The 24,632-nt window shown below is 39.6% G+C and overlaps 1 protein-coding gene across 2 annotated transcripts; it reads right to left on the bottom strand.

The window, feature by feature from the left end:
• Window positions 1-5,381: 5,381 nt before the first annotated feature.
• prdm16 (PR domain containing 16) lies at window positions 5,382-23,249 on the bottom strand. 2 transcript variants are annotated; one of them, XM_016672168.1, is made up of 12 exons: window positions 23,052-23,249; window positions 22,803-22,950; window positions 22,447-22,600; window positions 19,771-21,412; window positions 19,551-19,638; window positions 16,989-17,161; window positions 16,818-16,895; window positions 16,312-16,481; window positions 15,391-15,562; window positions 12,277-12,534; window positions 11,118-11,298; window positions 5,382-8,701 (listed from the first exon to the last, which is right to left on the bottom strand). In XM_016672168.1, exons 1-12 carry the CDS (start codon window positions 23,243-23,245, stop codon window positions 8,567-8,569), a joined length of 3,393 nt encoding a protein of 1,130 aa, XP_016527654.1. In that variant the 5' UTR covers window positions 23,246-23,249; the 3' UTR covers window positions 5,382-8,566. The 2 variants fall into 2 exon arrangements, with proteins under 2 accessions (XP_016527654.1, XP_016527655.1); XM_016672169.1 differs by having other exon boundaries at window positions 19,551-19,635.
• Window positions 23,250-24,632: the final 1,383 nt, after the last annotated feature.

Raw genomic sequence — 24,632 nt, 5'->3', positions numbered from 1 at the left:
AAATCCTCGATATGTAAATGTGTCAACAAAATATCCACAAAAGCACTTTAAAACTGTTTATTGCGTCAACATCTCTTCTACGACAATATTTAGGTATAAATGTCTGTGGCCTCATCTGTCATAGTACAAAAAGTTTTCTTTAACCTCCTTTACAATGTTATTTCCCAGAATCTCATTTGAATCTCATTTGAAGTGCTTTTGACATGAATAACCTACACTACAGTTGATCCTGCAAAATATTTGCAACCAAATCCAAAAAGTACATCTCTAAAATCTGAATGTTCCAGCTATGGTCAAGATTTATACCGCTCATACTGAAAACAACTTTTTGCTGTTTCATGAAGTGTTTTGAGTGATGCCTTTAAATTTGGCCATTGTGCTGCATCATCTTCATATCTTGATGTATTAAAAAAAACATATGTATGTGTGTTTTTGACAGAATGATCTAAGTGTAATATTGTTTTATTGAAATAAATATGTGGAAAGCCATCTTCAGCTCATCTTACAATGTGTACTTTTTCTGTTTGTGTATAAATATGTGTAAGCAGTAGAGCTGTGATGCAGGGCAAATTTCAAACTTATTCTGACCATAAAGTAATGGATGATGTGGTGCCTGATAAATTTGATACAGCAGTTTGGACTCAATTAAATGGCCAATGAGAGAAAGAAGTCAACCAAAAGACACTTTCTCCACAGCAGCGTAAAGAAATTTGAAAACGGAAAATCCACTCACTGCGTTAGTGATGGAGTTTGAACCACATTTAGTCAGTAATTGAGGTCACTGATATTTAGTGATCAAAAGCCATTGACGTTTTCATTTCCTTATGAATCACACAGAAGATATGTTGAGGAAGCAAATGCAAGTTAGACTTTGCTCCCTAATCCTGGTTTATTCATTTACAATAAGAAATCAAACTCTTATCAGAAACATAAGCTGCTTGTTAATCAACATCTCTATATGTATAATCTATGTAATATGTGTTATCCCTCCAAAACATGTTTTAAAACGTTTATTTTAATTTTATGTTTAGAAGATGGTCTCTAGCTTGTCAATTTCTTTGATGATTGGAAGCTCAATTTTAAATGACAAATCCAAAGATAAAACTATTATCTTCTAGAGTAGGAAAAAAAAACAAACATCTTGTGTAGACTACCTGGCCAATCACAGATAAAGAAAAGATATTTAAGACGTGCGTTAGCTTCTCAGCCTTAAACGTGTTGCAAAGCCTTAAGGCTCGAGAAAAGAGAAGATGTTTCTATTTTTTCTGCTAGTCTGTTCTTTTTCAACAGTTCAGCTTCAAGGACAGAATGATCCTAAAAGTCCTGAACATTTAAAGCAACTTGACTCACCAGAAACAGAACCAAAAACCGTCGTTACCTACCAGCAAGTCTGTTCAAATGACATCCATGCTATTCTAAGAGAGGTGAGTGCTTCAGTGGCAGGACTGAAGGTGGGCATGGAGTTCTTAAAAAAAGAAAATGAAGGTATGATAATTCATTTTTAAAACCTGACTTTACCAAACCACGTTAAATAAACTTGAACCAATAAAAAAAACTCTTGGTTCTATTTTAGCCCAAGCAACAAAGACAAGAGAACTGGAACAATTGTACCAAGGTATAACGTCATGCATGGTGCAAATTCACAAGAGAATTTATATTGTTTCTTATCTTACATGGATGCATGTAAGTCTGTTTATTTAAACAGTGTTTGGCCAGGAAATGGACTTTGAAAATGGCTTTCCTCACCCGAGCTTCTGTCCTTATCTGTGTTCTGTGTTTTTTTCAGCACAATCGGCTAAGGTTAAAGAACTGGAGCAGCAAAAGTCAGAGCTCTTCCAACAATACCAAGGTATATAAGTTGTCATTTTTAGCAACACTGAACAATAAATATACAAACTTGAATATGTATTTTATGATATATTTTAGTGGTGGAATGCAATTAAAATATCTATAGACTTTGAAATTGATTCATTTATTCAACAAATTTGAATTTGAACTAATAAGAAACATTTTTGAATTCAGATGAACTTTGGTTGATAACTATGATTAAGTGGACAGATATTTGAATGATGATGATGCACGACAGTTTCTACCTTCATTTAGTGGAAACTTGAATGTTGTGGTTTTACAGTCGTACCACAAGTAAACCAGCAACTTTGTACAACATACTGTAGCAATGCTAGAAATAAGTTTGATATTTCTATATTTTACAAAAGAGGGTTTTTGCCACATAGATTTATAGTGTCAGAAGTCTTCATCCCTTCTGTGTCACACTTCAATTCTCACAGTAGCAGGTCAAAGGGACACTGAGGAACAAGGCTGAGTGTGGGGATGTGGCTGGCAGCTACTTTTAGCTGAGTTTTTGGAGACTTTGGTAACAACATGTGAAAGTACAGTGAGTTAGAGCTCACATGGCTTCAACACACATGGTAAACAAGAGCTCAAAGTGAAACTAGGTTATTCCTGTGATCAGTAATTTATTTTTCATCCATTAGAAGTACAAAAAACAAAATTAAGACAATTGTGGCATATCACATGTAGGACAATCCTTACACAGATTTATGGTTGATCTCTACTGACGTGAGACAGAAAACGAGTGTCTGAAAAGGATATTTATGTGTAGCTGTATTTGCTAAAACTAAGACCACATTTACATTTAAGTTCCAAAAATTATTCATTCAAAAATGATCATAACCTTTACATATGTTTGATCAGAAAACTTGAATTTACTTTTGCCCATTTGAAAATGTACTTTTCTGAAAAGATATTTTAACCTGAGAACAAATTTACAAATATTTTGTTTTGTCTTTTAATTATAGTTTTTCCATTATACTAATTAACATTTTGTGTCCTTTTGTCTGTTTTAGCACTAGAGGCTAAGCTGAAGGAGTTGGAATTGCAAAAAATTGAGTTGGACAAGCTAAAGCTGGAGTACCAAGGTAGCTTAGTTATAATTATTTCAGTGTCCAAATCCATCCATTTTCTAACACCTTTGTCCCTTGTGGGGTCGGGAGGGCTGCTGGTGCCCATCCCCAGCTAATGTTCCGGGCAAGAGGCGTGGTCACCCTGGACAGGTCACCAGTCTGTCACAGGGCAACACAGAGACAAAAAACCATGCACACACACACCTAGGCAGAATTTAGAGAAACCAATTAACCTGAAAGTCAGGCTTTTGGACTGTGGGAGGAAGTCTGAGTACCCAGAGAGAACCCACCATGCACAGAGAGAGCATGCAAACTCCATGCAGAAAGACCCCAGGCTGAGAACTGAACACATAACCTTCTTGCTGCAAGGCAACTGCTCTACCAACTGCACCACTGTGCAGCCCAGTGTCCAAATCAAATATTAAAAACAAAGAGAACAATAAGGATTTTCTTCCATCTTAATGTCTAAGTTATTTTTCGTTAGGTGTACCAGGGTAAAGTTTTTCATTTTAATTGTGGTGCTGGTAAATCTTCCGTAAAACAACATTTCCTGCAGTAGATTCACTGATTTATTTCTCAGTACCTTTTATCATTCTCATTCCAGCACAGGGAGACGAACTGCAGCAAATTAAGATCAGGACAAACTCAACACAAAAGCAGGTGGAGGTTCTGAAGAGAGAAGGAGAAGGTTTGTTCAAGTTCTGACAGTCATACCACCGGATCAAACTCATAACTGTCTCTAGAGCTGTTTGTTGTACACAACAATATTTTCCTCTTCAGTGAGACAAGTGGCTTTCTCAGCCTCCCTAATGGCCTCAGGTGGAGGGGACATTGGACCTTTCAATGCATACACGTCTTTGATCTTCAGAAATGTTGTCTCAAATATCGGGAATGCCTACAACCCAAATACAGGTATTGCAATTTTATTAACAAAACACTTATTTATGCAATATTAACATCAGAGTGAACTTGATTATTAAAATAAAACAATTTCCTACAGGGTTTTTCACAGCTCCAGTGAGAGGTGTCTACCACTTTAATTACCACATCTATGGACATGGACATTCTTCACATGGTTCAGGTGCTGTGCTGGTCAAGAATGGAGAGTACATTTTCATGGCCTATGAACATCAAACTACACTCGGAGCTAACTCTGCTAACACTGTCACAATGCTGTTAGAGCTTGGAGATGTTGTATATTTGCTTCAAAGGGTTAACACAAGGATTTTTGATGATCAGTTACATTATACCACGTTCAGTGGTCTTCTACTTTTTCCATTGTGCAATGATGCATGCTAAGTGATTTGTAGTAGTGTTATAGTGCAGTGTGACATGTACACAAACGACAAACATACTGGTCAGAAGACAAAATGTAAATTCACTTTACAAAAGGGTCAGTGGAATTAAGATTAAATTACCATGAGGTGTTTTCTGCAGAGAACCTTTATATCGGAATGACAAAATATTCATCTTAAATCATGCACATCAAAGTATAACTCACACCATAACAGTGGGACTTTTGTACTGCATGCTGTATTTAGTTGAATTTGAAATAAGTTGCATTAATGATTGAATAAAAAAAAAAATAAAATGGGCTGACTTTCTCAACGGTCAAATTGAGCTTGATCTGGAGGGAACCTGTGTACAAATATGAGGAACACACATAACCTTCACTTTAAAGCAAGAACGACATGTTTGAACACAACTGACTCCTTTTGAAAACTGAAAACCGTACTTACCGTGCTATTTAATGCCCAGTAGCTGAGTTAATCCTTTGATGAAACCAACCAAACAAAACAAGTTGTCTCAGAAAAGTAGCATACCTGGAGAGCAGCAGGACACTGTGAATTATATACCATTAATTTCCAGTACATAGTAACTTTGACACTGGAAGCACATCAGAAGCAAAACTCACAAACCTGACAGGAATTAACAATCTACAGAATATCTTTTATTTCCTCATCTTTTGACCCACATAAAAGGGAATTGTTCAAAACCCTAGCGTGCAACGCAAGATAGGAAATGGTGAGACAGCAGCTTTTTAAATATACGTAAAGGGCAGTAACTACGGACTAAATATGTGCCAAACAATTGGTCAGCCTGTGAACAACTCCTTAACCTGTGAAGAAGAAATAGCTAGCATGCAAACACAGCAGGTCATAAAGGCGGTTAACTCTGATAGCTACATTTGCTCACAACCATATAAAATATACAATTCTACAAAAGTGTGGCTTGATTTTTAGGAAAACAAGTATGACCAGCTCAAAAAAAAATAAAAAAAATAGTACTTAGATGATCTGACTGTATTAGGTACTTCCACAACATGACATTTATTTTTAAATCAGCTTACCTCTGAATCAAAAGACTGTAATAAAATTAAAGTATTTTATAAATTCCCTGGTCCAAGAAGTTTATCATCTACTTTTAAGAATCTAGAATTAAAAGCATCACAAATCGTAAAAAGCACACAGGTTTTATTGCATATCAATTTCATGTATAAATTCTTCATAGCATTGGAAAGATTACATTTGGTATACATTGCTATTCTACAGAATTAACATCAGAGTCATATCTTTTCAATGAAATTTCTCTAAAGTACATCTGCAATAATCACAAGCATCAAAAGAACTGCAATTCCAGAATTGTTCAATATTATTCTACAATCCTTTATTGTTTTTCATTAGGTCTTCTCCCGTGAGTCGTTTCTATGTCTTTCAGAACCTGCCCACACATCTGCCAGGCAGTCAGAACTTGAAGTCAAACCTACTAACCTAAACACATGTACAATAAGTGCATCTACAATTTTTTTTTCTCTTACTTTTTTTCTGTTTTTGAATTGATACACATTTCACAAATGGACATCATTATGACTGCTAAACACGTCATGCACGATAACTTTTTTTTTTCATTTGTTTTCAATAAACATAACAGAGGCGATATACAACTCAGATTTTAAACAAAACAAGCACCATCCATTAAAACCCATATTTTTCAAAGGTTTTTTTTTCTTCTTCAGACAAATGCACCATTGTTTTTCATTCTTTAAAATACTATACAGTTAAAAAGAAACCGTGTATTTTTTATTTTATTTTTTTTTTGACTTTCTTCTGTAACAGTTGGGCAAAGAGCAACCATGTTTTATTACGCTGAAAAAAAAGAGAAAAATTTCAGTGACCAGAACATTTTGTGAAGTTGCCAAAATGGAATACTTCAACGCTTTCAATTCAGTTGCTTCGCACAGCGCGTGATTATTACAGTAGTCCATGACATGAATAACTACACATAGTCAACCTAAAACCTTAGTGACCCAAGTCTTTACATTTTCTAAGCACAAATTGAAAAATAATGTGTTTACAATGAATGGAATTTCATTCAGTAGAATTATATATATGTATATATAAAAGAGACTTTAGTCTTAAGAAAATGAGATGACGCAGCAGTCCTAGCATCACACTACCACCTGCTGTTGTGAAGAAAAATTACAGTGCTTTAGTTTTATTCTCATCTCTCCTTGTTGAGTCCAGCTGGCTCATCTATTGAAAGTCAAATCAGCTTTAAAAAAAAAAAAAATGGATCTGGAATCTAAGTTTAACCAAAAGACCAAACTATATCCAGTTGACGGTCTGGTCCCAGTTGCTTTAAGTGCTTGTTAAAAAAAAAGACAAAGAAAAGAAAAACAGCATCAGGCCTGATTATGAAAGTCTAGAAGGGATGAAAAGGCTAAAACCCAGCTGCCTTCAGGTACTGACTGTAAATGTTTTCTGCTGTCTATGACACAGCCGTCTTCGCAGACTTAATAGAATGGGGGTCTCAAAGCAATTTATATGGAGTTTAACAAGTCTGACCAACAAACTTCAGGATGACCACTCTGTTCTTTAACAATCACGAGTCAAGTCTCTTTATATATAACCAGCGACACTGTCACCTTCACGCCGTTTTGACTGGATGCTGTGAGAATTTCCGACCAGACATCTAACCTGAGACAAAATCATTTTAAGATGACAACTTGCAGGCTAAGCTACAAGCGATGCATGCCAAAAAAGAAAAATGAATATAACATGAGCCGACGGCGGAAGAAGTCCAGATTCAGTAATGATAACGTAATGCCCTTTAACTGACATTCAAAATGATATTTGTACAATTATGCCACTAGGCAGAGAGGGAAAGAAAACAGCATATTGAGTTAACTGTTAAAGTGAAACAATAAAAGGAAAACCAGGGTTAACCTGCCCACTATGTTCCATTGCCAAACAGGACTCTAAAACTAACTACACTTGCATTTAACTATAAATAATAATAAAAATAAAAATAAAAATAAAAAAAACTAATTAACTCGTGGGGTCTTTTAATTTTGGCACACTAATCCGTCAAAACCAGAGATTCAGAATCTCCCCCTGTGCTTTGACAGGTGATCCTTTTTCCTTCTTCAAGAAAAACAGGGATGAAAAGACCTTTTCTGTTTCTTCATTTTCTCTTCTTGAGTCTCAACAAAACAACACAGAAATAAATACATGCACACACTTCTTGAAATTAAACATATAATGTTATTAGGGAAAAAGAAACGTGACAGCAAATGTGAGGCCTCTTGGAAATGACATGATTGTCAAAGAAAAAAAAAGAAAGACTTCTAGCGGTTATTTGGCACATACCACTCTGAATATGAACGTCTAGGCTATTATCATTTTTACATCATGTGACAGCAAATTTGGTCCTTCTCTAAAAGTAATTAAATTAATAGTCGAGTACTCTTGTGCCTAAAAAGAAGCAATACTGTGGTATCTATAGTAAAGAACGTAAATACATTTAATTGATGATGCAATAAACAAAACAGAAAAACACACTCTTTTTTTTAGTATAATTTAAATTTCAACATGAACAAATTTAGTAGCCAATTTTAATAGTTATTGGCCCACACAGCTCATTACATTATCACATTTGAACGTTGGACATCATTCTCCATGTAATCAGTGAAAAATCAACAGTCTACTGGTTCTGAGGATTCGTTTATTTTGTCTGGTGCTTTTGATTCTGAAATTAAATAAAAAATGTAAAAAAAAAAAATAGTCTCCGTGACTGGTGGAGAAAAAAACTAAACCTGGAGAGAATCACTCACGAGTCCTGTATTTCTGCTGAAACAGTGCCACCTGGTGGACATGCAGTGCCAGTGCTGCAATGCTTGCGTCGGGCATTGTGCACAGACTTTAGAGACATTATCAGTTCAGTAAGTGTCTTTCAGGGAGCCGTTTTACAGGGTGACTGTGATGCTGCAGGGAGCATTGTGCACTGGGGGGAGGATCAGAGTGACGCAGAGTTTCAATGCTCTGGAGAAGCATTCATCATGTCCTTCACATCAACAGGAGCTTAGCAGTGCTTTCTCTTAGACAGTCTTGCAGGACGCCTCACAAGGGGACACGTCCCCCCCGCCCCCTCTCCTCCTCCGTCGTACTTGCACAAACACATAACATGTGAACACAGGCGTAGCCGCGCAAACTCGTCCGCTCTGCCTTGAATGTGTGTGACAATGAAATCCTTCACGGCCTTTCTCGTCTTCCCGATGTCCAGCCGGTCTCTTGTTTCTGTCTGTTTGTGAGACTAAATGTTCCCCCTACTTTTCTTTCCGTCTTTCCTCGGCCTCTCTTTGCCTAGATATGGTTGAGTGGGTGAAAGCTGCTCGTCTCAGACGGTCCGCCTCCCATGCTCAGCCAAGCGTCCAGAGAGTTCTGAGAGGGTGCGTGCAAAGGGTTGTTCTCCGAGAGAGACAGCATCATTGCATAAGCCTGCAAGCGAACAACAGTTGGATATTAATTAAGAGAAAATCTGCAAGGTTCACCTACGTGCACATATTTAGCAACCTCTCTCTTTCCCACATAGTTCCTCATTTTCAGAGATTGTGTTTGACATTCATGAAATAATATGAGTATGATGATAAACGTTGCTGACTAATTTAGGAACAACTACTTAAGAAAATGCAGCAACTTAAAACATAACTAATGTTTGTGCTTCATGATTTGACATAATTCACTTCAGTCATCTGGGCAAAATCACAAAACTCTGCATCTTTTTACAAATGATGAAAAATATTTTTCTTAATTTTATAATTGGTAATTTTTCAAAATGTTGCTTTACACTTTGTTTTTTTTGTTTTTAGAACTCCACAAATCCTCCCTTACACAAAGGTGTATGGCCCTCTGCTGTTTTATACCCCCTTCACAATGTTTTACATGGACATCTAGATTTAATTATAACTCAAGTATTGCCTTTCTACATGCTCTTTGGATGACAATATGGCTGCAGCAGGTTTTATGTCACATGTTGAAGGTTAAGTTTTGCAGCTCAAAGATGCCATTTACAGGACTCTGGTAATGTGTTTTCCACCTTAAAGATTTCTTCTTTTTCTGATCCTTTTGTCACACTTGTATGCTCCAGATCATCAAACTAATGTTAATATCGGATAAAAATAACTTTAGTAAAAGCAAAACATTTCCAAATGATGTTTCTCATATAAACATTTAACACATGTATAAATGAGCTCTTGTAAAATCCTGATTTATATTTGACTAACCACATTATTTTTGGTTTATTGTTATAAGCCACAACCAGGCTGGATTACAATAGACCCACAGAATTAAGAAACCACTTAAATAGAATTTATCTAAAAATATAAAGAAGGTTAGAAAGTCTCACAAAAAAAAAGCAAAAAAAAAAAACAATTTAAATAAATTTAAGAACAAATAAAAAGCAAAGTTGTTCACAACTACATGTTTGGAAAGGGTTACAAAGTCATTTCTACTTCTGTGGTAATTTAGCAAGCCACGGTGAGAACCATTATTCACTAATGCAAGAGAAACTAATGTATTGTTTCTGGTATTATGATCTGAAACATTTAAGTGTGACATAAAACAATAAATATGATATAAATAACCAGGAAATATCATAACACAAACAATGAATTAGGGGTTGCACCAATTAGTCGAATAGTCGATTCTTTTCTCTGCAATGACTTTTTTCTGGGCCAGTCGACTAGTTGCAATCACGTGACAAAACAGATTTTTTCCAAGGAAATGAAAGAAGGTGAACTAGGTGAGTTCATCAGAAAGGTCAAATTGTATAAAAATTTAAATAATTTAATAAAGAGAAACTGTAAATTAAAGCATAGGCTACCGCAATAGGGGCGTTGCGCGGCGCGGTGGTTAGCGCGGCGCCCCGCATTTAGAGACCTTAGACCGCGGTAGTCTGGAGTCCGACTCAACATCCTCCATTCGCTGGGCCCAGGCCTCTCTCCGCTCTCTCTGCCCCCTTACAGTCAGATTGCTGTCAAATAAACTAGTGCCAAAAAAATCCTACAAGACTACCGGAGTAAAGTGCAACAATGCAGCATGATGTCAGGCTTTTTTTATCCCTCAACTACCCCCAACTGATCAGCGTCACCCTGCGTATTGAAGCTTCTAACCTGGCAGCTTTACGCTCTTATAAAAATATGGTTTGACAACATCTGGAAACTAAGTCCAAATTTCATCCTGAGGGTCTGATAGAGGCGATCTCTGCCGCCGTCTGCATGTCGGTTCAGAGAGCCGCTGCTGAGTCAGCAGAGCGTCCTGCTGCACATCCGGCGGAGGAGCAACAGGAGGCTTCGTTGAATTCAACTGTAACCAAACGGGATCCGTTCATAATAAGTTTGGTTTGTGATGTTCCAAAAGCACCATTGTGGTCAGTGTGATAGTTTGACTCCTATATGAGTAACTATCCAGAGATCATCAGTATCAGCCGGTGTTTGGAAAAAGAAAAAAGTCAGACCCGACTTTGTGCAACGAACTTTTCTCCGCTGCTCACAAAGAATAATCTGTTTATTGCTCTTTTAATTCTGCATAATAGACTTAGTAAAAGCGGGAGGAGGGGAGTGTAGGGCTAATATTTGCCGTGAAAATAGCTGATAAAGCCTCCAAGTAGTTGTGAAGCATTTTGCGCTTACGTCACTATGACATCACCGCGACTAGTCGACATCGACTCGACTATTATCATGATGTAGTCGACCTTAAAAAATATGTAATGTTCAACCCCTACAATGAATACAAGTGACGGGAAATGACACGGTATAGTATACACTTCGTTTCTTGAAAATTAAACTTGTGTATGTTGATGGTCTCAAAGTCCCATCCCTATTTTAAACAGATAACCCAAAATCCAGCAACATACCTGGGTTTTAGCCTGCCTGTACAATGTTTCTTTCAATGCTTCAGACTCTAGTGAAGTGTTAAATATGTCTTTAACGTCAAAGGACTGCTCATCAATGGCTGCTTTACGTAAACCGTCCAGGCTCTTAGGGAAGCTGGGCAGACCCTCCAGATCCAAGAGAGAGCCCTCCTCCTCTATACACCTGCACACCGACCCAGGGGTGAATGAAAGGATGGAGCAGGATTGAAGGATTGGATGGATGGATGAGTAAAAGGAGGAAAAGACAAAGATTTGGATGAGACGGAGGGAGCGTTAATGGGATTTGAGAAGGGGAAAATGTTACAAACAGGATGTAAAATGGGGAAAGGTGAGGTGGAGATAAACAGAAGAAAGGGACAGTTAATTAAAGGTTAGAAAGGCAGACGGGACACACTGACAAAGTAATAAAAAGCTTTAGGGAAAAGATAGGAAGCTGACCTAACATGAATAAAAGAGGAAGTGAAGCTAAAGAGAATCTGAAATTCAAGCCCCCTCCATGCCTTATAAATGAGTTCATATCCCTTACACTTTTTCCACATTTTGTCACATTATACTGGATATGATAAATGGGAGGATTCTACTGTACGTACGAGTAGACCAACACAAAATAAGGCACATTTGTAACGTGGAAAAAAAGTATAAATTGTTAAGCTTATTTGTATACAAAAATCTGAAAAGTGTGGCAGGCATGTGTTTTCAGCTGTCTTTACTTTAATACACCCAAATCAATTCCAAAACAGACGTTTTTAGCCGAATTGCAAAATGCTTCTTTGGGGGGAAAACAAACGAAATGCAACACAAGAAAATGAAAAAATGAGAGGCAGCAAAGAGACTTGAATAAAAATGTAAGTAGGACAGGTGAAAACATGTTCGAAATACTTCCAGCTATAATTGAAGCAAATGTGGTTCTGCTGACTCAAGTGTGCAAAATACAAATGCATGCCACACTTTTAAGTTTTTCTTCTTTATTTTTGTGAGAAATGTTCCTCATGTACAGTTATGTACAGTTTAAAGCACTGCTATTCAGTTTAGTAGTTGAATAAGTTGATTTGCAGTGCTTGAAATAATAACCATGAACTGTAACTGAATGGATTCTTTGTTTTGTTCAGTTTTGTTTTTGCTCAGGTTACTAAACACCCACCTGCGAGTGTGTTCATAGCTCATAGCTAACGGAGCCGTCTCCGTGTCTTCCTCTTCCTCGTCCTCCTCGTAGACTCCCGTCCTTAGTGGGGATGGGGACTCCGGCGCCTCATCATGCGACTTCTCCGTCAGGCTGCCTTCTTCCTCCTCCTCGTCGTCCCCTTCCACCTCCTCTTCCTCTTCCTCCAGCCCTTGCAGCCCTAGCTTGGAGTTGGACAAACTGTGGCTGGGCGGGCGCTCCTCTTCAGGCTGCTCTGACCTGTGGAGGTAGGAGAAGTGAGAAAATGTTGATAGCTTCAACTTTTATAGGCTTACGTTGTCAAAGCACAATATAGTTTTGCTTTTTTATGCAGAAGAAAAAAAAAACATTTTCAATCATAGTTTGAAAATATTTCTCACATTCTGAGAAGTAGATTAAAACATTTACTTGTTCCAAGAGCTTTGGATGCTTTTTTTTTTTTGTAGCTAATTTTAGTTATAAAAATACGACACAAACAGTCTGGCCCTGGTTACTGTTACCCATTTCCTATCCGTCCAAAAGCATGACTCATCTTTCAGAAAAAGACGTAATCTGATGACAACGTGAACAGTACAACTCCAGTGTCCACACAAACAACATGGGTGCCGACAGTTTGCCCGGAGCTCTTTTCAAACAACCGGCAGATGATTAATTGGCCAGCAACCCCCCAAACAGAGACGGAGACGGCCCCGCCTCAAACCCGCTCCTCCACAAGCCGCTTCACACCGTAATGGTGGAACGTAAGCTGGGGTGGCTGAGGGAAGATGTCGGCTCGGCTGTGTACGGGCTATCAGCACGCTACCATTACAGACTGCCATCTGTACATTTTCCAGCCTGCGACTCAACAAAGTGCCGTTCCTCCATCACCCCCCAACCACAATGTCATGGCTCATGATATCATTTCCTTTGGGATGGCAAATTTACCCTTTGCATATATATATATATTTTTTTTTTCTTCTTTTTTTTGCTGAACTGTGGACATTCATCAAATCGGACAGGATTACCTCTGGGAAGGGGCGCACGGGGACAGGATTGGGTCACACGCAGTGGGTCGGTCCAAGCGGGTCGAGAGGCTTTAGGGGGAGAAAAGTTCTTCTCTTTCAATCTAGATTAAATATCGCCATAATCAAATTGCAGAGCTACTCGGTGGCGCTTGTGAATGGGGAAAGAAGCGTAGCTCGAACACAGGGTGGGGGGGGGCCTGGGTTTTGTCATTTAGTCTAAACACGTCAGTTGGGTGTTTGTGTTAGTGGGCTGGGGGTATGGGTACCGCAGGCAGATTGGGGGAAGAGCTCAATCATCGGTGGATCTCCCAGATAAATGCCTAAACCAAATTCCCCCTCAGGCTCCTCCCTGTCGTAGACAAGAAACCAGACCCGATTGGGGTTTTATCCAACTCTAAAGCCAAAGCCGTGACCTGAGGATTAAGGTATGGAGGTAACTTCCTTCCCCCTAAAAGATGCCTTGCTAGACATATATCCATGAAGATCCATACTCTGTTATTGTTGTTTCAAACTTTTGCCTCGGAATCAGCAGCATCTCCAACATGGAAACACTTCAAAAGTTTTCATGAGCTTCCAGGAATTCTTATTTTGACTGGCTGGAGTTTTGAAGGAAGGGGAACTATGGTTGCGGGGGCGGTTAAAAATGATTACAAATAGCCATCCATAAATGTGTGTTTGTGTTCCCAGTTTTGCTTCAGTCACTCAGAGGGAGAATAAACAGCAGGCTGTCTGGTAGGAGGACAGAAAGCATAACACATAGTCTGAATTACAGATATTAAAATGTCAGGCCATGGCTGTTGTAGATGAGACTCTGTATTGATCCCAGATGGCAGAGGGGGCTAATTTGCCACTGGGCCTGCTGGACGTAATGTGTGTTGACAAGAAGAAAATGGAGAGATGGGGGTGGGGGGATATGATGGAAGAATGGAAAGACAAAATGTGAGACTACCAGAAGGGAATTCACAGCAAGAACGAAAGTGAGAGAGTCAATAAAAGAAGGCAAACCACTGATTAAGAGAAAACATTTCATCCCTTCTATTTTTTCTGTTAGTCAGTCTTTGGAAGAGTCCCACAAACTGAGCATTTGTAATCTAGAAGCATGGAAGTCGATCCAACGTGACATTTGTGGGTGGAGATAGGCGGACGGGCCTTAAAAAAAAACTGTGATGGAGCTAAAGCAACAGATCTGCAAAAGATCTTAACAATATGGGGACAAATTTGAAGAACATATGGCAGATGCAGCTTTGAAGGTGATGGAGACTAATGGCAGGCATGTTTAAACCACTAGGGAGCACTGTGTACCCAATGCTAACACTGACAGCGCCTTCCAAAAGTATGTACACCCCCTGAACCTGTTCACAGTTTATAATGTTACAATTGCAGAATTCATTGAATTATATTAAGGTATAATGTGACAGATTGACACAAATAGCATGATCATAAAGAAGAAAAGGGACACATGACTTCAGTGTTTCCTTTTACATGTAAAAAAGCAACTGAAAGTGTGACATGATTGTATCTATTGTACTTTATTTTGTTGCCCCCCCCCCCAAAAGTCATTCAAACAAACTACTTGAGATGTTTATGGGTGATTTCATTTTCAAATGATCATAGTTGTTTCTCTGTGAAGGCCTCAGAGAATGAATAGAAAACATTTGTGAAGAAGCAGCATCACAAAGACTAAGGGACACATCAGAAATGTCAGAGAATAAAAGTTATGAAGCAGTTAAAAGCAGAGTTATGTTGGAAAAACAATGTTTCACATTTTAAACATATCACAGAGGAACATTTAATCATCATAAACATAGATGATTAATTGATCATACATGCCCATGAACTGAACCTGTCTGGATAAGCAATTTATTTATTATAAATTTTATTAGAACATGCACAATAAAGGCGTGTAATTCTGCAAGGCGCACTACCGTAAGGCAGAACGCCTAAAACGGCTCCGTCACTCTGTTTAAATTATTACTTCTCTTTTTCTTTCTTCAAATTTAAATCCACAGCTATCCGTACATGTAAATAAATTAAGAGCGATCACAGCATGTAAAAACACGGTGTAAATGAAATAAGTGTGCTTTTGTCTAACCTTTTATCCGTGGAGCTGGAGGCCTGGTTCATCTCACTGTTGGAAATAAAGTTGCGAATTTCAGAGAAGTACGAGTCCTCCTTCTCGTCTAAAAGTGCGTGATTGTCTGGCTCGGAGTTTGGAGAGGAGATGGTGGTTCCTAGGTTGGAAAGCATCCCGGACTGCTGGCTGACTGTGACGGAAAAAAAATAAATAAAAAATCATGTTCAAAGGTAAAACTAAGAAGTTTGACAAAGAAAATAAACAGCTGCTGAAGAAATGTGTAATTCGTTTAAAAAAATGTCAGTGTGAAAGCCTTAGTATATTTTGCCAGAATGAAATACGGTGTTTATAAAGCCATTTTCGATCTGAAAAAAAAAAAAACAAAACAAAACAAAACAACTATTTCAAAAGGCTTAGAAAATACTATAACATTGTTCTATTCCAGTTTTACACTCTTATTGGGCAACAATGGTTGAGATACAGCAAATAGAAGTATGAGTTATTATTAAGATTATTATGGCACAAGAGTGATTATCCTTAAAAACTGATCAATGCTTACTAGCTTCATCTAAACTTGGTCAAAGTGGTAAAAGCCCGTTGCACTGTCTCCTTTCAGGTTGTCATATTAGCCACATATTAAATCATGTGTAATTTAGATGTCAACGCAAACAGGCATTTGCTCCTTTCATAATGTTTGTATTCCTTCTATAATCAGTGGCATACCACCACACTACACAGCAAGTCCCTCTTTCAATAGATTTTACCCATTTCAAATCATTCAAACATTTATCTGGGTGATGATTTTAAATTTCTGCACATGTTATGGTGAGCCATTTATCATTCGAAACCTTTAGCCAGGCGGTCCCTGTTTACTAACTACTTTCAACGTGCTTCGCCTCGGTTTTGTCAGAGAAGCAGCCGCAGATGTGGCAGCCTCACCAGGAATGTTCTCGTGCTCGTGCTTCTTGAGATGACGGTCGAGGTTGGTTTGCTGACCGAAGCAGCGGTTGCACAGGTGACACTTGAAGGGTTTTTCCTTGTTGTGGATATTGCGGACGTGACGCTGAAGGTTGGAGGAGATGCTGAATGAGCGGTCACAGTATTTACACCTGCCAAAGACCAACAGAGTCATTGAAATACAGGTTAGAGGTGCAGCAGCACGATCAGGGCGTTTCATTCAAATGATGCAGTCAGGATTATTACTGTCATTTTTATAAATGTATCTGCTTAGGTGGGAAGGAAATAAAACAAACAGTAAATTGTGCTAGTTTCAGACATAAGATTTACAGTTTTAGATAAATAATGTGCATCATGGTTAAAGTTTAAAAAATGATAATTTCTAAAAGAAGAGGGTAGTTGAAGAATAAGAATACTCTAAACCATGAGCTAAAACTATATGAAAAATAAGAAGACAGAAACAAACAAACAAAAGGAAAAGTAGAAACCTGTAGGGCTGCTCCCCTGTGTGCGTCCGCAAGTGCCTGGTGAGGTTTGCTGAGCGGGGGAAAATCTTCCCACAGTACCTGGAGGGAAGGATGGATATTGAAGGCACATTATCATTATAAAAGAGTTTAGCTTTACCTGCATAACCAGCGCAACATCCACAGCGTACTAACCTGCAAGCATAACGTTCCTTGCCCTTTCGAAGGATTGCTTCTGAGAGGGAAGGTGGTGGTGAGCGGAAATTGAACAGTGGATGGGTCGGGTGTTGCAGCGTATTGGGCGGCATGTCCAGTTTTAGGGCACCATAGCTCTCCAGCTTCTCTGTCATATTTTCCATGGCTGACATCTGAAATATGTCAGAAGAATGTCATATACTTTTGAAATACATTCAGTTGGATGCTATTTTGTGTTTGGCTCAGCTCTCATGAATAATGTATAGCAGATCATTACATGCATATTTGTGATAAATTTTACACCAGGATTTTTTGTTGTGAGATTCCATGTTCAGTTAATGTCTTTCCTGTATGGTAGTAACTTTTTTGGTATCTTAATTTAGCATAAATAAAGGTGAGCTGGTTCTTGAGGCAGAAGTTAGGAGGGGCCCAGAGGAAAGCAGATTTTTACTGTTTTAAAACTTTTAAACTTTTAAACTAAGTTTATAAACCTTTAAGCTGTTATCACATTTTCATGGGAAAGCCAATTAGACAGAAGACACAAAATGGAGGTGATGATCCTTCTGTATGGAAGATGAACTGAGAACAGAACTGAGAATGTGAGGCTTTTACCACATAAACACCAAAGCCAAAAGCAGTCCAGACTGAAATTACAAAAAGGGGCACAAGTTCATCTGATTTACTTTATTCAAGGACACTTTCATAGCAGTCTTTTTGTTCCTTTTAAGCCATTCTCAACTCCATGACCAATTAAAAATCTAAACTGACAAATTAACCATGTACCTTTTGCCATCCCTTGTTTGTATTTGTTAAAGTTGCAGAGCAAGTTTCTGGCATCAACTGTGTGTCACCTAGCAACTAACTCACAAAACAGGTTAAGTGTACTTTAGGCTATGTCTGTTTAAAAATGTGGTCAATGTGGTCATATGCCTAATTTGTAAAATTGCCTTCTTGTGGTCTAACAATAATACTGATGGTAGCAGTCAATAATACAGGAGATGCAGGGTAACATACGGGTAGAACCAATTGTTCCCTTCATACAGGAGACTGATGTCCTGGTTAAAACCAGGCAGTTAGCAACCAAGTTATAATTACTAAAAGAAAATGAAAGAGTTATGTACCAGAAGCATTGCCAAATCAGTTTATATTAGGGTATAATCTTGTTGTTTCTAAAGACCACTAACCCAACTGACTTAAGTTCCCCTTCTCCTGTTAATCAATTTGAGCCAGTGTTTTGTTCTGTACCTCTTACGTTTTTGTGACAAAGCTGCTGTTTTAGACTAGCAAACTTGCAAAGTACAATATAGTTTGTGATACTCCCTACTGATAGCTGCTTTCCTTCTCCCTAGGAGCCTGCGAACAAAAGAGGCCAGCCACGTAGAAGTTTATTTGCCAAAACAGGCTTACATCCTTCCTTTTATTAGTGAATATGGGATGGGAGAGACACGGGGACAGACACTCCGTCGCTATGTGTTTATTCGTAGTCTGAGAAACGGGTATAGGGGGTGTGGGGAGATTCCGTCATGCGACTGAATTAGAGGTGGCATTGTGTTTGAATCGCTGGGAGGATCACAGCTGGGACACTCCCATATGAGAAGTTTTTACATGGAGGCCTGTGAAAACATTTTATCAGGGGTATAGCAATAAATTACAAGGCAATGTATTCAAATGGGAGCCAGGGAAATCCCTGTTGTAGACTTAAATCGTAATCCCACAGGAATAGCAATTTGCTCGCAAATTTAATCAAGAACACTACATTTATTGTACGTGTAAATATATATGGATCTATCTGAATATTTACGAGATGAGAGTATTGCAAAGTCATGCTTAATAGAGGACACAGATTTCCAGGTCAGATTAAACTGCTTCCCCAATGAGAGGCCCCTATTCTCCTGGACACAAACACAGGATGTCCTTGATGGACACAGTGCTATTATCTAGCCAGCCAGCCAGTCACTGAGAAAAACTCCTGAAGGGTATTGACTTATTGGCTGGCCTATGGACTCTCAGTACATAAAACAATGCCATGAATAACAGTGGCATGGCCAACTGAGGCAATCTGTTCAATTCAAGCGGGTATTTTACTTTATTAATAATATTATCATTCTTTGTAATCAAGATTTGTAGAGGTGGGGAAGGTCTGGAGACAGTCAAACAATGTTGCTGATTATCAAAGGACATGCTATAACACACCGTGTCTTCTGGGAAAAAAAACAAACAAAAAAATCCGTGGAGTTGACAAAGTACACAGGCGCCATTTGGTAAACAAAGGAAGAAATCACAGAACCCTTGAGAAAATACATGAGCACAGAGGAGTGACGGAGCAAAGGGGCTTATTAATTCAGGTTGTGGTGTTGTGGGAGGCAGAAGCTCAGTATTTCAATGTAATTCAAGTTAAACACCTTTTTATTTAAGACGCAATATAAAATAAATAAAAGTTAATCCCTTTCAGGAACAATATGTTCATTTGTAACATGTTTAGGCCATTTGCTTGCTTTGATGTCAGCGTGTTGAAATCTCTCTCTCCAATAAGGTACGTACAACATATTGAGTCTAGTTTACCTGTGGATGGAAGAGTGGTGGGGAGGGCCTCAGGATCTTCTCCTTCAGAGCTCCAACCGGATCAAGTAGCTTCCTCTTCTCCACCCTGCTGGACCAACGACAAGGCAGAGGGTTACGTACCAAGGTTAGAGTTTCCCTAATGACTTTAAACCTGACATCAAGTTCTACCTTGTTGATTATGTGAAAATGTTAGGTCCTGGTCTAATTGGGGCTGAAATACCTGTAGATGGGATCCATGAAGAATGCGGAGGGCTTGGCATAGTGCAGTGGTGGAGGCTGATGCGGCTGTGCCTGCGGCTGCTGGTGCTGGGTTATGGAGGGTTGGTGCAATGACTGCGAGTGAGGATGAAGGAATCCCACTGAGGTTTCGTCTTTATGGGAGACCACCTTGCCAGCGCCAAAGATATGATTCTTTCGATTTTGGGGCTCAACTGGCAGGCCGTTGTGACCACTTCGATTTCTGCTGCCAATGCTGAGGTCCAGTGGCTGCTCTTCATTGTTAGATATCACTACAGGACCACTGCTGTTCCCAGTGCTGCTTGGGTTGGATGGGTTTGTTGGAGCGGGAGGAGTTAACTTGGCCTCCTTGGGTTTCGTTGTGAGATCAAAAGGTGACTCTGTGGTGGGAGCAGGAGCTGTGGGGGAACTTGAAACCATCTTGTGCAGCTGTTCACGAGGGGATTTGGGCTCCGCCTTCAGGAATATGCTAGGATTGAGGGTGCCTCGATCAGCGCCGAAAGGGTATAGGGAGTTGTGGAAGTTGGGTAGAAACTGAAAGGGAAACATGGAATGGTAGGGCAGTGGACCCATCTTTTTCTCCTGATGAAGTCCCATCAAAGCAGGACCGAAATATTTCTCAGCAATGTTAGCAATTGCTTTAATGGAATCGGTGGTGGCTGCATTGGCATTTGTGGTGGTAGGAGGCAGGGCTTGCTCATCGGGTGGAGGAAAGAAGGAGTGCTGGGATGAAGCAGGATGAAAAGGGCGATCTATAGAAAGTGTTCCTGAACTAGACACAGCTGATATCAACGCGCTACTTGAGTCCTCTAACTGGTTTCCATCTTGACTCGACACAGTGCCAGACGGCTTCCTCCTTTTACCACTCCTTTCACGTTCACTATCACCTTCGCTCTCCAGGTCGGAACCGTCACCTGAAACAGTACCAGTGGTGGTGTCCAAATCTGTTCCACTTGTGGTATTAACATCTTCAAGGTCACTTCCATCCGACATGTCTGCCAGTTTAGATTTAGATTTAGTTTCTCCACTAGAAGACAAATCAAGCTTACTGTCCTTTTCCTTGTCTTCCAGTGGACTCAAACCACTAATGCCGTTGCTGTTTGTGGAGTTGACAAGTGACAATGGTGGGGCATCTAAGGGGCTCCGAGGGAGCTTAACCTCCTGACTGCTGCCTGCCAGTGGGCTCTTTAATAAAGGACTGGGAGGTAATAAAGGTGGCCGTGGATAAAGCGCAGGGGGAAAGATACCTGGGAACCCATGTGGGAGGGACGGGAAGCCATGAGGTCCTGTGGAGAAGGGCAAGCCGGCATGAGGGTGAGGTCTCGAGGGAAAGTAGTCAGTGAAGCCTAAACCTGACTGGTTCAGTCCTGGTAGGTGGGGATGGTGGGACTTGGCTTTAGCCATGATGGGGCTAGAGCTCATGGCAATTCCAGGGGTGAAAATCCCCGCTGGAGTGCCATAATGATTTTTGCCCTCGCAAAAGCGGCGATGCTTGTTGAGGGAGGAGGTAGTGCTGAATAACTGCCCACAGTCCTTACACTTGATCTGGGTACGACAGTCAGCATGCATTCTCTTGTGACGGCAGAGGTTGGAGAACTGGGTGTAGGATTTGTGGCACACCTCACCTGGGGACGCAAAAAGACGTAGCCCATCAGGGCCTGGTTAAACCCATTTTAACACTGTCTCTAACTATGCATACCAAATCAATAGCATACAACACAGACTACAGAAGCAACACTAACAACAAGTTGTAGTTTTTTTTTTTTGTTTGTTTGTTTTGTACAGTGTCAGTCACTTGGTGTGTCTTATTTCCAATTAATAAAAAGATATATATCAAACAGATTGTAAAAAGATGCAAATATGTAATAACTATATGGTTGGAACCTTAATCCCTTATTTTGGATTATAAGAACTATTCATGCCCTAGGTTGACATAGCTTTAAGACAATATCTGAATATTGCCTTGTTTCTTCTGACTGGACTTAATTTTAGGATTTTGGAGTGACCCAATCAGAGACTTTGATCTAATACAGAATATCTGGGAGGAAGTTCAGGATTAGAGGCTTCAACTTCAAACACATGGAGCCAATCACCAGAGATAAATTACGAAAATATAGAAGAAACCTGGGAAAAGCTGGTCAGCGTTTATATCAAGGGTTTGATTTCTGCAATGTTGACAAAGATTTTCATGCTTAAGTGTAAGTAAGTCTACACCATGACTTTAAAGATTGTTCACCTAAAAAAAGAAAAGTAGTTCATGTTATTTTCAACCAGATTCATTTAATGTCCAACAAATGTTAAATTAAAAAAAACTTGTTACCAAAATAAAAGTTTGTTAATTGAGATTAAATAATTACAAAACCTCTAATCAAATTGATATTTTTTTTAAAAATTGTGTCCCACTGGTAATTTGTTGAAGGAGACAACCCAAATGAAAAACAATAGTGTCACCAGCTGATATCCAACACTATTAGATATGTAAACAACTCAGTTAAATCCCAACACATATGAAATCCCAGGGCCTTTATGTTTGGGCCTCAAGTTGTACATGAAGACCCACAGACCATATGGGGACGATCTATTAAAATATAAGGAAAAAAAAAGTATAAAATAAATTAACTATTAGGAATTTTGATATATGCCACAAGCTCTTACTTACAGATAAAGGGTTTGACACTGCTGTGGATGTGCTTATGCTGTTTGAGACCTGACGAGGTGGCAAAGGTCTTGCCACATTCAGGACACGTGTGAGCCCGCGCTCCCACGTGCTGGGAGCGGATGTGCCGCTGAAGGTTGCTGGGATCTGTGAACACCTGAAAATCCAAAATAAGAGCATGACAACACAATGTTTGCCAACACCGAAGCCACAAAATATGTATATCCATTGAAATATGACTTGCTGTCTGAATGACCAAAAACTATGTATAGTACAATAAAGATTTAGCTCAAACAGGTCAAAACAGAAAAAAAAGCCTGTGTGTCCAGTGCACAACTTACGTGCCGGGTATGCTGTACCTTATCACAGTTTTCACACTCAAAGCGCTTGCCACTGTCATGAGACATCTGGTGGCGGATGAGGTTGGATTTCCAGTTGAAGGCTTTGGGACACTGGTCACACTTGTACTCCCTCTCCTCTGTGTGGACTATCATGTGTTGCCCGAGACTTTAGTTCAAAAAAAAAAAAAAAAAAAACAATTGAAAGCAACAAAAGGGCAAAAAAAGGTTTTTTCCTAAAAAAAAAAAAAAGAAGAGCGTCCTGTGCACCTGTACTCGTTTGGGAAGATCTTTTCGCAGTCCTTGCACTCGTGGATGGGCTCATCGCTGTCCTCCCGCTCCTGTTTGAAGTCCTCTCTCAGCGCATCAAAGATGGATCCTGCACTCGAGCACGAGTACTTCTGATGCCGTCGCAACTCAAGGGTTGAGGAGAACAGCTCATCGCAGTCTTCACAGCGGTACATTTGCTCGTCTGCAAAAGCCCATTTAGACAGACATTTTCAGATAGGATTTAAAAACGTAATCGTAATCAAATCTGAAGTATGAAGTGGAAGCATTTATTTTTCCAGATTCCTTTTTCTCTACTGAAATACAATGGTAGAGTGTACAGACTCGTGTTATTTTAAAAGCTTTTCTGCATGTCATTTTATAAATTACTGAAACATGCATCTTTTTTTTCATATTTATAAAGAATAAATATGAAATCTATTTGTTTCTGGGTTTATGCGAGCGCTTGGCTGTGCACAAAGTACCAGTGTTTAGTACCTATTGAGGCTCTCAGGGATCCAAAGAAAAAGGATCTATTTCCACCTTTAGAAATTGCTCTTGTTACTCATCAAGTAATCCATGCTGTTTTGCGCTTTAGTTACAGCTAAACAAACTTGTTTTTCCCAAAAGGTAAATGTAAACAATCCTGCAATTGACAGCTACATAAAATGGAAATCAATTACCAGTAAAATGTGGGCTTCATTAACACACTTAATTACTCGTTGAACTAAGTGTTCGCCTCAGACTGCAAGGGTAATAGCACGCAGGGGAAACAATGGGGGCAGGTCTTCCTCTTCCATGCTGATAACCTTTACAATACTTCTCACAGGCAAGGTCAAACACATAAAACCTAGACCACCTTTCTCAATAGCCAATTCCTGAGTCGGACGCCAAGTTCAACAGACAGAAAGCCCAGCGGAGGGACTTTGTGCATGGACGTGTGAATGCGTGCGCGAGCCGGTGCTCCTGTGAACATTTTCCAAAGTGAGCCGCGAGGACCGGAGTGTAAGCAGGGTCGCGGCGGCGCCAGCCCAGTGGTGATTTCAGCATCAACCTGCCATGCCTTCTTTGTCATGACACTGAGCACCCGCTGCCCACGTCGCCCCTCACCCCCTTCTCCCTTTCCACCAATATGCCACGCGCTCTCATCCATCAATTCAGGCCCTGCTAAATGAGTTTATCCAAAACGACTTGCAGTGCATGGCTCACCTGCTTTCTACTCCACGTGACCGTTTATCCAGCTGGAACTTCTTGGAAACATTAAAAGAGCATTAGAGCACCGACATCCAATGTTTCTAACCTTCACGAGACGCATGAGTGACCGTCTGGTCAACGGAGCATTACGCCGAGCTCAAACGCCACACTAACTAGCTCGCTTTTGACACTGATGTGTGCATGTACACCTTAAAGAATGGGCATTAAAACGTCTCACCGTTTAGGTGATTTCAGAGTGGAAAATGTTGAAAAAGCATGACTCGCGTCCACTCGCGTTAGACTTTGGAGGATCTTAATAGGTGGAAAAGCTTCTGTTTATCTTAAAGGTAGTGAAACAGGCGCTCTGGTAAAAGCAACACAAGTGTCCAT

The sequence above is a fragment of the Poecilia formosa genome, unplaced genomic scaffold, assembly GCF_000485575.1.
Source record: "Poecilia formosa unplaced genomic scaffold, Poecilia_formosa-5.1.2 Scaffold56, whole genome shotgun sequence".
NCBI lineage: Eukaryota > Metazoa > Chordata > Actinopteri > Cyprinodontiformes > Poeciliidae > Poecilia > Poecilia formosa.
The sequence above is the reverse complement of the archived record's forward strand: the minus strand, read 5'-3'. Positions and strand labels throughout refer to the sequence as shown.